The 14,822-nt window shown below is 39.5% G+C and overlaps 1 protein-coding gene across 1 annotated transcript; it reads left to right on the forward strand.

Moving 5' to 3' along the window:
• Positions 1-426: 426 nt before the first annotated feature.
• Positions 427-14,145, forward strand: LOC307146382 (B-cell receptor CD22-like). The gene is made up of 11 exons (XM_079850323.1): positions 427-539; positions 819-873; positions 1,365-1,715; positions 1,805-2,053; positions 11,604-11,855; positions 11,983-12,234; positions 12,380-12,622; positions 12,710-12,800; positions 12,953-12,998; positions 13,306-13,556; positions 13,801-14,145. The coding sequence occupies exons 2-11, from the start codon at positions 828-830 to the stop codon at positions 13,856-13,858; spliced, it is 1,839 nt and encodes a 612-aa protein (XP_079706449.1). The 5' UTR covers positions 427-539; positions 819-827; the 3' UTR covers positions 13,859-14,145.
• The last annotated feature ends 677 nt before the right edge of the window (positions 14,146-14,822 follow it).

Raw genomic sequence — 14,822 nt, forward strand, 5'->3', positions numbered from 1 at the left:
TTCTTTCTTTCTTTCTTTCACCCACAAAATTATCAACCCATCCATCCATTCATTCATCCATCATATTGTTTCCTGATTATAAGGGAAGGCAATGGCATGTTCCTCCTCAAATAGGTGTAAATACTGAACATGCATGTAAACACACACAGTTTGATCTTATTTTGTAAACACTGTCTTTAAAAATGAAGAACTACTTGTCTTAAAGAAAAAAGATCACTTTTCAGGAAGCTGAAAAACACCATCTAATCATGTTGACAGGAGGTTTCCCTTCACACTGAAAGTTTCATTTGATATGTGTAATGTAAGCTCTATAGTCATGCTTTTAGATATTCTTTAACCAATCCTTTAGAGAGAGTGTTTTATCTGTTTCTATTTCCGAGTGGTTTCATTAGGGTTGTTCCTGTCTCGGCGTGGGGAAGGTTGCTCAGACTTTAAAAAGAGGAAGGAAAAAAACTGTAAAATAGCAGAAGAAAGTTTTCAGCTTGCATTTGCACTTCACTTTCCTGGAGTCTGTTTACAGCGGCTGAAACTACAAAACGGTAAGAGATTCACTTGTTCAGTAATTAATATTGTCTAACTAATTAATCTCCACACAAGAAAATGGAAGTGAGAAACATTTTCTTTCATAATAACCTCTGTTAGATGACTCATGTGTTCCTAACATTATCTTTAAATGAGTTTCATCTGTGGAAATCTACTAACAGTGAAGATTGTAAAGTATTTGTATCATTTTTGCAGTGTTTATAATGCAATAAACGGCTGTTATTATAGTTTTGATGAAATGAAAGATGACATATTGAACTGTTGTGTAAATTTAGTTTCCTGTGATGTCACTGATAACTCTTGCTCTGGTGTTTCTGCTCCTGATTCCAGGTGAGTCTCTCCTGTAAATGACATATGAGTCCATTACTAACTAAGAGTAAAAGGTTTTGGCTAGTTAACATGGATCAGTTAGCACTGCTGTTAGCAAGTTAGCACTGCTGGTGCCCCAGGAAACATAGCACTGGTAAAATGTCTGCTATAATGGAGGGAAATTTCTGTGATTTATTTTTTGCTTGTAAAGAAAATGGCATTATTCAGGTTATGCTGATATAAACTGATGAAGCTGCTAACATTTCGAGCATAACATGTTTCATGGTTAGTGTTCAATGTTCTGCTTCCTGCATTTCATCACCTTCTGTCTGGTGGCTGTAGGTTTTACACAGATCACACCATAAGTGTAATTCTTCATTTATAAACACTAGTTTTGTAAAGAAAAACAAGTTTTAATGATAGTGTATGGTCCTGTTTAACTCATAGATGGGTATTTGTTTCCTTCTGTTGTTGTTTCCTATCCTTGTTGCCTTATAAATGTTGTGTTTCAGGAGTTTGTAGCGCGTGGGGTTGGAGTGTGAGTTACAGTGCTTCACACATCTGTGCACTAAAGGACTCAACAGTGACAATGAGCTGCACTTATACATACCCTACTGGATATCAGATCAAGAAAGTGTTCTGGACTAATAAAAATAGTGAAGAGCCTCCAGATCTGTCTAATGACCCTGAATACAGTCAGAGGCTTCAGTATCTGGGAGATCAACAGCAGAACTGCACCGTCAGACTGAGTCATGTGACACTGACGGATTCACACATGTACTATTTCAGATTCATCACTGATAAACCTGGTGGAAAATGGATTGGTAATCCTGGAGTGACTCTTACTGTCACAGGTGACTTTGGTGAGGTTTACCTCTTCTTCTGTGCATTATGTTGAATAATAATCAGTGTATGACAGCAGCACTAGATATAATGTGTGTGTTGTGTTCAGATCTTCAGGTGGAGTCTCCTGAGAGAGTGACAGAGGGAGATTCAGTCACTCTGAGATGTAAAAGCAGCTGCGCTCTGACTGACAGAGCAACATTCATCTGGTACAGAAACTCAATGAAGATATTAACTGAGAATAAATACAGTAACAAACTCTCCCTCAATCCAGTCAGAAGAGAGGATTCAGACAGATATAGCTGTGCTGTAGATGGACACACTCACATCTCTCCTGATGTTCAGCTCAATGTCATGTGTGAGTATGTTCTTTGAAGTTTTCTTTCCAAAGCCAGTAGAGTTCACTCGTCCCTCCTTTTTAATAAAAATGATAGTAATTGGGGCTAATATTTAAAACATTTAAATGCTCACTGTTTCAATAGTACAGTCACAAAACATGAACAATATGTGGGATTTTAACATTTCATGTTATATTAAATTTTACTCCCTTGTCATGGCAACGCCACACCATAAACACAACACACTAAAACAGCTGTTCAAATAATGGTTTAAACACCTTTAAAGCTCAAATAATGCACATATTTGAACAACATACTGATTGTAAATGCTTTTATGAAATAATAAGATTCATATTTATGCCTTTAAATTCTCCAAAATTAACCCCTATTCACTTCTATTGTAAGTACCTCAACATTTTTTTCTCTTTTTTAAAGCTACACTGTGTAAGATTTTCTCCCATCTAGTGGTGAAATTGTATATGACTACCAACTGAATATTACTTTCCAGCCCCTCCTATTCCGAGGGCGTTTTAACTTCTACGGTGGCTGTATTATTTACAAGGTAACAATCCTTTTTCATCATTGACGTGAGGAAAAGTATCCTAGACGTCGTTCTAGCATTATCCACAACCATGCTATAGTTAGCCAATCAACTATAAAACTTTGAATTTACACAAATAGGCTGAATTACCTCTGTCGAATGAGCGCCTATTGAGATCAGAGGAGTGAGGTTTACTCGCACAGCGACTACTAGCTGTGGTGTGGTGTGGGGGAAACCGAAGTACCCTGGAAGAAACCCACGCTGACACGGGAGAACATGCAAACTGAAAGCACTCCTGCTGTGAGGCAACTGTGAGCTGACCAATGAGATTCATGAATAAGGACTGTTTATTTCTATGAATCTCCTGCATCGGTTGCTTTCTTGTGATGAAAAGTCTGATTCATTTCCGCGAGCCAGTTTATTCGACAGTAGACAGTTGGTTGAAAAAAACGATTCGTCTGTTCCATATGTCATCAAGCAATGATGGCACTACGCCATCCTCGGTAATCCTTGGCAAACTTCGACAGTGGGGTCTTTTTGAGTGGGATATGCTTTAGCTTGTGTGTTTTGTATCATTAACCTGGAACTAAAGTTCGATTCAGTTTGATTAATGAACCAGCTCGACTGGTTACTTCCTACCGGCTCAAAAGAACAATTCGTTCAAGAACCGAATGTGACCAGAGCGGTATTTTCGATATGCTTAAACCCAGATTGTACTGACAACGCCATCTTGGGAATTGCACCCAAGGAAATATGAAAGGAACACAGGGTCAGTGGTGCAGAGAAAAAACAGAGTCGTGTCGTCCAATAAACAAATGAATAATTTTATTTAAAAGAAAGAATATTTCACTGGCATCATTTAATCATGGTATAAAGCACTGGCAAGTTTATTATAACAATATTAGGAATATCACAATGTTAAAAGAACATTCCTCCAGACCCGCCTGATTCAAACACTGAATCACATCAAACCAAACATCACAAAAGAAAAAAATACTGTGCCGTTCCCACCAAAAAAAAAAAAAAAAAAAGAATTAATAACAAAAATAATAGAAACTGCAAGACTAAAGCTTACCTTAGGGGTGGCAACCTAGCTGTAATAAATTGTGCTCTCAACCACATGTGTGCATGGCAAACAAAATAGGAAGAGGTGCTCAAACCCTGGTGCTCCAAACTCACAGCAAATGTGTTTCACCCAAGTGACTAGCCTCGCCCTCGGCGCACTCAGCCTTGACTCGAACCAAAAGAAACAAAGAGAAATGAGTGGGTGCGGTACAAATACAAAATCGTCACAACAATCACATTAGACACAACTATGATGATTGACCAAATCAGTTGGTGCACGGATAACCCGTCCTTGAGGACCCCAAAGTACTCAACGGGTGACGATTAGATGGACACACTACGCGCTGCTAGATAATTACACCACACGGCCACTACGGCCCAAATCACACTGGTCAAACCAACTGACATACAGAAATAACAAAATAACCCAAACCATAAAAATGAAAAACAAAACACAGAGACTAATGAAGTTATGGGAACCTGAGAAAAGTATCCGTTCACGAAAAACAGCAGCGCGACCTGAGTTAACCCTCTGAGGTCGGCAAACGCGCGGGCGCGTTTTGCTGGATTTTCTCCACATTGTAGCACTATAAACTTAAATTACTCCGTCATTTATGGTCATACAGAAAAAAGAAATATAAAAAAAGAATCTGTGATATTTCTACTTTTGTATGTGTCCACTTACAATCAAATCAAAACGGTGTGCTTTTGTAAAATAATGAAAATAAACAGGGTGTGCGTTCTGCCTCTCCGTCGCGGTGAACTTTTTTTTATTGAGCACGTCTATAAACTGAAACAAAACTCAGCGAATACTTGTCACACATTTATGAGCCATACACCTTTATAAACATTTAAGTATGTACTTTTAAATGATCGGGTTCAAAACGAAAACAAATATTTTCTGTTTAAGTAATTTGTATAAAACCAACAAGATGTCCAGCTTCTCAAACGCTTGCTCATTACAGTTAATTTGGCCACGCCCACTCGCGCAAAAGATATTCACATGCAAATCTCCACATGGAACGCGAACGCGCTCGTTACCTCAACAACAAAACACCAAAACACTGCACTTCACTTTTCGTCGAGTTTGAAAGACGCGCCTGAGCTTACATTGGATTTAGGCTACCTCAGAAGAAGAAGAACGCGATTTGAAGACAAGAAAGATTTAAGGTAAGAAATTCTTACATGTTTGTTATTGTTGCATAAATGTCACATTGCAGTTGAACTGTTGCTAGATATATGGGGAATATTATAATATTTAGACCCGTGTTTACTGTTAGGCCTACTGTGTTTGTGGATATCTGGTCAAACGTGGTAACCATAATGTTTTATATTTGAGCGCGATCGCGTTTGAATGTATCAGATTTTGCAGCGCGATCGCGTTTGAATGTATCATTTGAAAATTTGAAAAGCAAAACACACCAAACGGCTTCATGTTTTTACTATTATCTCATTTCATATCATCATAACGAATGGAAACATTTGAAGTAACATGATAATCAATATATTTTTCTCTAGCTTGGTTGTTACTGAAATATTTTGGAAGATTTATACTGCTATCTATTGTTATTATTATTTTACCCAGCACTGCGCATAGCCTATGCCTACAAGGCACAACAAACCTGGTGTTCATTATATTATATATTGTTGGAAACATTTGTGTGTGTGTGTGTGTGTGTGTGTGTGTGTGTGTGTGTATTTTGTGAATTTTAAAAAGCAATTTTAACCAGAAAAATCTAATATTTATAATCGTGCAGGCCTTTCTCTTGATATCAGTATGTTCACTTTTTTTTCAGGGCCCAGATGCCACTGAGTCCTGCCGACTTCAACATTCACATGAGTCTCTGGAACATGAACATGGTAAAGTGAAAATCAAACACCTTGGAAATGAAAGGTATGTACAATGTTTTTAAGAATGGCACAAAGGTCTCTGTCTTTCAATAAGTGCTTTTTTGCCATTTGTTGTGTCTATTTGGATTATGTTGTGTAAATAAATCCAAACAATCTAAAAGCCATTCTTTTTTAAATCTCCTCATTTACAGTATTGTGCAAGGTTGCTCAGAATGATAGGGGCCTGATAGCTCCTAATAGGGCCGTTAGGGGAGTGTCTTTGTCTTTCTCAGGTGAGAAAAGCCATACATATTAATGAGCTCTCGCATAAGGCTTATTCACACAAAACACGTCGTAAAATTTTTAAATCAATATATTGTCTTCTCTGAATGAGCAGTCAGGGTGATTTTCACATAGTTTTGCAGCAAATATTCTAGGCTACGTCATACAATTTTCAAAAGTCTTGTGAAGAAATAATCAGTATGGGTTTCATGGCCTTATTTCAGTGAGAATTTATTTTTGTATTTTCACAAACCACGCATAAATGTCATTATCTCAAAACTACAAACTTTTACATACATGCTGTTGATATATTATTGTAGCAGAGTTTGTGCTGAATACAGTGTAATTAGACTTTAGCCATGAAAATGTCACAAGTAACAGAAATAACCAGAAATGTCAGAGCATGTCAGAACACCTCCAGGGCCCAGAAAACAGCTCAGACCTCAGAGGGTTAACCATCATGTGGTACGCGAGAGACTGCAAAACAAAACATAACAATCAGACAAGGATTTACTCCAATCAAGAGATACAAAACATTCACTAAATCATACATACCACACGAGAATCACACGTCACGATGTCAGGATGCACTCGCGAATGTTCCGCTAAAACACACAATAACCCCCATTAAACTCGACTAACACCATAGAAGCCACACCACAACACATTGCGATAGCCGACATACCTTAAAGCTTTCAATGAGCGCTTAACGCAACTCCAAGGGCACGACTCAGAGACGGCTACAACAATCACTTCAAAGATACACTTTAAAACCACACAAAGCCGTGCATAACCTCCGTCACTTACCTCGACTATAGTGACACCGGTAACCGCAAGAGGGGCGGGAATGACAAAGCCTACATTCTAGGGCTTCCAGTCTACACACTTAAATACACCGGCCCTAATTACCTCATTCCACCCATTCCCGTATAAGGGTAACAAACGCAAAAAGGGAAAGGAAAATCCCCTATTACTACATTCCACCCCCCCCCCCCCCCTTCTTTTATCGGCGCCCCAACGTGCCAGGGCCTAAACAAAGCCGAAACGGTCTGAGATGCAACCCTGGAAGAGCAAACAGTCCCACCAGTGACTCCCTGTACCGTCTGCGGAAGATGGTACAAATTAGAATGTTGCCCGGCAGTCGAGCGAGCCGTCCGTCGTAAAGATGGTTGAGTCTCAGCTGGCAAACTTGAAACTGGACCGTCAAGCAGAGCAGTAGGAGGGGTCAACAGCCTTAACTCCTGAGCATCTGGGGTAACCGAGGGCAACACTGGGACATCTGCTGATGTTAAAAGGTTGTCGGGAGAAGACCTTGTAGGGGCAGCACTTGTACTTGGACCATCTAAGCTGGTAGATACTAAAAGCCACAAATCATCATTAACACCTTCCTGAGGTGGCACAGCCGTCACCGATGGACTGTCCTGAGGAATGTCCTGGGGCTCTGGCTGCAATTGGGCCTTCAGCATAGTACGATGTACGTGTCCACCTTCCCAAGATCGTTCACAGGTGCAATTGAATACACCACTCCTTTTTCTTTAGGCGCCTTCAGTACCTGGTAAACAGTAAAGCTCCAAAGATCTTGAATTTTGTGACGGCCCCTTACCCCAACATTACGCAAGTAATGACTCGTAAGGGCTCGCTGAACTTCATACAGTGGATCCTTCTTCACCCTCTTGTCATGATAGTCCTTGCGGCATGAGGCAGCACTGGCCAGTCTCTCTCTAGCACCCTCAAATGCAACCTGAAGTCAGGCCTCATGTTCTCGAATCTAAAGGTGTCCCATGCAACTAGGGGTAGCTGGATTCGTATGCTTTGCCACTTGACACCTCTCGCACTCTTGGCACCAGCGCTTCACTTCCGCAGCCATTCCCGGCCAAAAGCAGCATCGACGGACCAACTCCATAGTCCGTTCTACCCCCTGATGCCCATGGTCATGGTGTAACTGGGTAAGTACATCTTGCTTCAACACTGCTGGTTGAACTACTTGAAACTACTCCTCACCCCCATTAGGTCGAAGGATGCGACGATGTAATACTCCATCCATCTCCACCAGACGATCCCAGTGCTGTAGTAACGCCAACTCCTTGGTGGATAGTGCTTGATGCATCACCAAACTAGAGTACATCTTCTGCTTCCGAAGAGTCCAAATAGCTTGAATATCCGGGTCTGACCACTGCAGAGAACATATATCAGAGGCAGAATGATGGGGTAAGACAAAGATGGCCATTTGGATTACCTGAGATGGTAGTACAACTCCGGTCTGCTGCAGAGATTCTGGAACAGAGGTGGTGGTATTCTTTGGCAAATACTGTTGAGATAAAGCATCAGCATTCCTATTTACTCTGCCAGACCGGTATCAAATTTTGTATTCAAAGCATGACAATTGGGCCACCCATCGCTGCTCCGTTGTTCCCAACTTGGCAGAGGCAAGATGACTCAAAGGATTATTGTCGGTGTAGATTATGCACTTTTGTCCCAAGAGATACTCGCAGAACTTTTTGGTAACTGCCCATTTCAAGGCCAAGAACTCTAATTTCATTGAACTGTAGTTATACATATTACGTTCAGGGGGGCGAAGGCCACGACTTGCGTAGGCTTTAGGCCGGACTTTGCCATCCTGTTCTTGTGACAGGACTGCTCCCAAGCCATTATGGCTAGCGTCCACTTCCAGGATAAAAGGTAGTGCGAAATTGTCATAAGCCAATACTGGGGTGGAGGTGAGTTTAGCTTTCAGTCCTTCAAACCTCTGCTCACAGGCCTCTATCCAGGCCACAGCGAAGTCCCGTCCGGTGCTTTTCCAAGCCCTCGTACCAGCCAACTCTGCTACTAACTTATGTAAGGGTGCGGCCATTTTCACAAAGCCCTCCACGAAGCTTGGCTTTAACCCTCTGAGGTCTGAGCTGTTTTCTGGGCCCTGGAGGTGTTCTGACATGCTCTGACATTTCTGGTTATTTCTGTTACTTGTGACATTTTCATGGCTAAAGTCTAAGTACACTGTATTCAGCACAAACTCTGCTACAATAATATATCAACAGCATGTATGTAAAAGTTTGTAGTTTTGAGATAATGACATTTATGCGTGGTTTGTGAAAATACAAAAATAAATTCTCACTGAAATAAGCTCATGAAACCCATACTGATTATTTCTTCACAAGACTTTTGAACATAGTACCACGTAGCCTAGAATATTTGCTGCAAAACTATGTGAAAATCACCCTGACTGCTCATTCAGAGAAGACAATATATTGATTTAAATTTTTTACGACGTGTTTTGTGTTAGAAAGCCTTATGCGGCAGCTCATTAATATGTATGTTTTTTCTCACCTGAGAAAGACAAAGAACCTCCCCAACGGCCCTATTAGGAGCTATCCTAATATAGCTCCTAATAGCCCTGTCATTCTGAGCAACCTTGCACAATACTGTAAATGAGGAGATTTAAAAAAGAATGGCTTTTAAATTGTTTGGATTTATTTACAACACAACATAACCCAAAGATACACAACAAATGCCAAAAAAAAACACTTCAAAGACAGACCTTTGTGCCATTCCTAAAAACACTGTACATACCTTTAATTTCCAAGGTGTTTGATTTTCACTTTACCATGTTCATGTTCCAGAGACTCATGTGAATGTTGAAGTCGGCAGGACTCAGTGGCATCTGGGCCCTGAAAAAAAAGTGAACATACTGATATCAAGAGAAAGGCCTGCACGATTTTGCAAATAAATATTAGATTTTTCTGGTTAAAATTGCTTTTTAAAATTCACAAAATACACACACACACACACACACACACAAATGTTTCCAACAATATATAATATAACAAACACCAGGTTTGTTGTGCCTTGTAGGCATAGGCTATGCGCAGTGCTGGGTAAAATAATAATAACAATTGATAGCAGTATAAATCTTCCAAAATATTTCAGTAACAACCAAGCTAGAGAAAAGTATATTGATTATCATGTTACTTCAAATGTTTCCATTCGTTATTATGATATGAAATGAGATAATAGTAAAAACATGAAGGAAACGTTTGGTGTGTTTTGCTTTTCAAATTTTCAAATGATACATTCAAACGCGATCGCGCAGCAAAAATATGATACATTCAAACGCGATCGCGCTCAAATATAAAACATTATGGTTACCATACATATCTACGTTTGACCAGATATCCACAAACACAGTAGGCTTAACAGTAAACACGGGTCTAAATATGATAATATTCCCCATATATCTAGCAACAGTTCAACTGCAATGTGACATTTATGCAACAATAACAAACTAATATGTAAAAAATTCTTACCTTAAATCTTTCTTGTCTTCAAATCGCGTTTCTTCTTCTTCTGAGGTAGCCTAAATCCAATGTAAGCTCTGGCGCGTCTTTCAAACACAGTAAGGAGTAAGTTACGAAGTCTCTGCTTCTTTGTTTTGAGGTGATGAGGGCGTATACAGGTCTGCGTTTCTCCGCATGGATCATTTGCATGTCAATCGCTCGTGCGCGCGTAGGCGTGTTCAAATTAAATTTAATGAGGATGCGTTTGAGAAACTGTACATGCCGCTGCTTTCGTATGGATTACTTAAAAATAGAATATTTGTTTTTTATATAATTTACATACTTTAAAAATAGAGATTCCAAGCGTTGTATAGACATGCGTTTCAAGTCTGTGTGACAAACATTCGCTGAGTTACAGGTCATTTTCTGTCGCGTTTCAGAATGAGTTTCACATTGAGAGAGACGGCAGAACGCGCATCATGTTTATTTTCTTTGTTTTACGAAAAACACAACATTTTGTTTTTATTATGAGTGTACACAAATAAAAGAAGACATTTAACAGTTTTGAATGATGTACAATACAAGTATGTAAAATCAAAATCAACAGAGTATTTTGCACTGATATAAAAAAAAAACGAGCAGATCACGCCGGCGTGATTGCCGACCTCAGGGGGTTAAGTCCTTCCTGTCCCAGTCGGCTTAACACTCCCTCTAATCACTCCAGATGTTGTGAAATGGAAGAAGAGAAAACCACAACGTCATCCAGGTAAAGTAACAGAGATTGACAGTGCTGTTCCCCAAACAAGCGTTGCATGAGGCGCTGGAATGCACTTGGGGCGTTGCAGAGGCCGAAAGGCATACGGTTAAACTCGAATAATCCAAAAGGTGTACAAAAGGCCGTCTTGGCTTTATCCTTCTCGGCAACAGGAACTTGATTGTAGCCGCTGACTAAGTCGAGAGTAGAGAACCAATGGGCCCCAGAAAGGGCATCCAACGTTTCGTTGATGCCTGGTAACGGACCACAACAATGAGGGACGCATAGGGACGGCTACAGCAATCACTTCAAAGATAAAAACACACACTCTAAACACTTTAAAACCACACGAAGCCGTGCATAACCTCCGTCACTTACCTCGACTATAGTGACACCGGTAACCGGAAGAGGGGCGGGTATGACAAAGCATACATTCTAGAGCTTCATGTCTACACACTTAAATACACCGGCCCTAATTACCTCATTCCACCCATTCCCGTATAAGGGAATCACTAGCACTTTCTACAGCCACACCTAACAATTATGTTACTAACTACAATTTTTGTCATGTAATTTGGAATCAGTAACCGACTATAGTTTGTAAGTAATCTATCCAGCACTGATTTACTGACTACCACACACACAGAAAAAAGTACTGTTTCTTAATATTTCTTATTTCTTAATAAGTGACATGACCTTTTGACTCAAGGATCCATGGATTCATGTTGTTTATGCTAAATTCTGCCCCTACTATCTGTATGTAAGAACAGAAATAGAAGTGCTTTGGTGGGGCGAGTGATGGGTGATACTATATGCTTCTCCTGTAGATCCTCCAGTGAATCATGTGATCTCCATCAGTCCAGCTCGTGTAATAGTGGAGGGAGATTCAGTGACTCTGAACTGCATCAGTGACTCAAACCCTCCTGCAGAAATCAGCTGGTTTAAAGGAGGAACGTTTGTAGGATCAGGAAGAATCTACAGCATCTCAAAGATCAGCTCTGATGACAGTGGAGAATACAAGTGCAAGTCCATCAATGAACATGGAGAGAAATACTCTGCTGTGACTTTAAATGTCATGTGTGAGTTAATGATAAACATAAGATGCAAATTTTCTGTTTTGATACATTCAGTCCATATTAGTCATTTAAAACATATGTAATACAATTTAATAATACTACTACTAATAATAATAATAATTGTTATTAGACCCTCCCAGGAGCGTCTCAGTGTCCATCAGTCCATCTGGTGTAATAGTGGAGGGAGATTCAGTGACTCTGAACTGCATCAGTGACTCAAACCCTCCTGCAGAAATCAGCTGGTTTAAAGGAGGAACGTTTGTAGGATTTGGAAGAATCTACAGCATCTCAAAGATCAGCTCTGATGACAGAGGAGAATACAAGTGCAAGTCCATCAATGAACATGGAGAGAAATACTCTGCTGTGACTTTAAACGTCATGTGTGAGTTTATGATAAAACATAAGATGCAAATTTTTCGTTTGATAAATTCAGTCCATATTAGAAAAAATGTTTTTAATTTATTACAAAAAATTATTTTAAAAATGTGTAATATGAGTTAAAATAATAATCTGCTAATTATTATTAGACCCACCCAGGAGCATCTCAGTGTTGATAAATGGATCTGGTGTAATAGTGGAGGGAGATTCAGTGACTCTGAACTGCATCAGTGACTCAAACCCTCCTGCTCTGAACTTCAGCTGGTTTAAGGAGAATGAACCCTCAGCTGTTGGATCTGGACAGAGTTTCAGTGCACTACAGAGTGGACGCTTCTACTGTCAGGCTCACAATCAACATGGATCTCAGAGATCAAACGCTGTAACTGTCACAGGTGAAGCTTTTATTTTATAAAGGGTTCAAGACAGTTATAGTATGTGGCTTTGAGACTTAATCTGAACTCAAAATTTTCATCTTTCAGTACATCGTGGTCATGGCTGGCTCGTCTGGTTGGGGATCACAGCATTTTTAGGATTCTTCATCGTCATCATCATCATCATTCTGTTTATAATGTAAGTTTGATTAAAATCATTCCCGATTACAGTGAGTGTATGAATGTAATTCACTTTCACACTAGTGCAGGTGGAAATGCCTCATGTAGCCTAATGTGATTAAACTTGTAAGCTGAATTTTAAAGATTCATTACTAATGTCTGTTAAATCAGGAGAAAACGAAGAGGTGCTAAAGCTGAAGACCTCACAGAAAAACAGGTAAATCTTTCAGACACAACATGTGAAGAATCTAGTTAGACAGGGCCATTCACACAAAACATGAGAGACAAGTCAGTGGAACGAGAGACAAAAAATCCCTAGTTTTAAAAAGTCTAGAGATGTGTTTTTAAAAGTTTACCGCATTTTAATTTCACTGCCGTGTTTATAACGGTCACACACGTCGGTCTAGCACAAGCTTACATAGAAAACCAATGGAAAAGTAGTGCACTGAGGTGGAAAAACATGTTCTGTGTGAACAGCCTTTAAATATGATTGATAAATAATATTTAATTTTCTTCCGTTTCAGGACAATCTGTACTCTACCGTAACAGAGAGAGACGTTCATGTTTCTGAATCAGCCGATTGTGATGACGCTCAGTACGCCAGTGTTACTTCCAGCAAACCCAGAAGAGACGGAAATGCTCCTGAATGCAGAGATACTGAGGAGATCCAGTACGCAACTGTCCAACATCACAGAAAGACCGAGACGAAGAGAGCAGAGGAGAACGAAAGCCACTACGACAATATCAGGATTCGTCAGCCTGATTCTGTCCTGAGGTGAGAAGAACGAGCTTAAAGAGACAGTTCACGCAAAAATAAAACGTTTGCCATCAACTCGCCCTCATGTTACTTTTGTGTTGATGAAAGGAGAATTTATAGTTCTTTAAATCTGTATTTATTTTTTTCTAAATAACTTTGTGTCTCACTGATGTTTCAGAAACATCTGAATTGTTTAATGACTTTAATCATCATGTATTCTGATACATAACATCATGATTGTTGTTTTATTTGATGTTTTTAGGCTATCAAATGTGCAGACTGTGGAAGAGGCGTCTGTGATCTACAGCCGTGTCAAATGAGTAAATGAGACCATCATGAAGACAAAGGCCAAACAATTAAACAATATTCTGAGAGTAGGGCTGTCAATTTAGCATGCTAATTCACTATTTATTATTCGTTAAATCAAGTGAATACAGTGTCTGTGATCTTTTTCTCATTACAAGAGCATGAATACAAAGGAAAGAGCCAAAGAACCAACAACACATTTTGTGATGTCACTGCATGGTAATTTGTTTGTTAAAGTCATTTGAACGTTTGACTTCATGTGTTTTCTGTAAGCAAATAAAAAGGCTGTATCAGTTTTACCAAATTCAAGCTTGTGTGTGGTCATTTCTGGGTCATTGTAGACCTAAGCTCAGAATAACCTACTATATGTGATAGCTGGGTTAATATTAATATTTGGGCTATTCTAACAAACGTGTGCAACAGTGGATACAATTAAAGCTTTGATGAACACCTCAGTCTATTAAAGTCACCAGTGATGATTATTTGTAGAGCAACTTCTGTACGTGTGTTAAGACGAGGTCAATCATGTTGGTTTAATCAGCTTGACTAAAACAACATTTAATGGAGCCCCTAAAGTCACATGGTGGTGGAAATTATATTTCAGTGCTTTTGCGTTTTCTCTCAAATCCTTTGCATTCCTCATGCATGAAACTTTTGCGAGCAAATGAAAAAGCATTGGAATATAATTTCTCCTCCCATCTCATACTTTTGAATCTCTATGTCCTTTTAGGAGTTTTTGTTTTAAGCAATGTTAGCAAATAATTGATTGTGAGCGATGACGTACATTGAGACACATTGGGCTGGCGCTTATGTGTGGGTGAACTGATTTTGGATGAGGTCATTTCCTGTCCCACCCACCTCTACTGCCCACCACTTCTTGTCGCTATTCTTCTATTCGCCAATAAACTGAAGGCAAAAATTATCTTGAGGATGTCAAAATACAACTTGTCTGTCTGCGGTCAAAGTTTCGACATCCAG

Source organism: Squalius cephalus (assembly GCF_949319135.1).
Source record: "Squalius cephalus genome assembly, chromosome: 2".
Lineage (NCBI taxonomy): Eukaryota > Metazoa > Chordata > Actinopteri > Cypriniformes > Leuciscidae > Squalius > Squalius cephalus.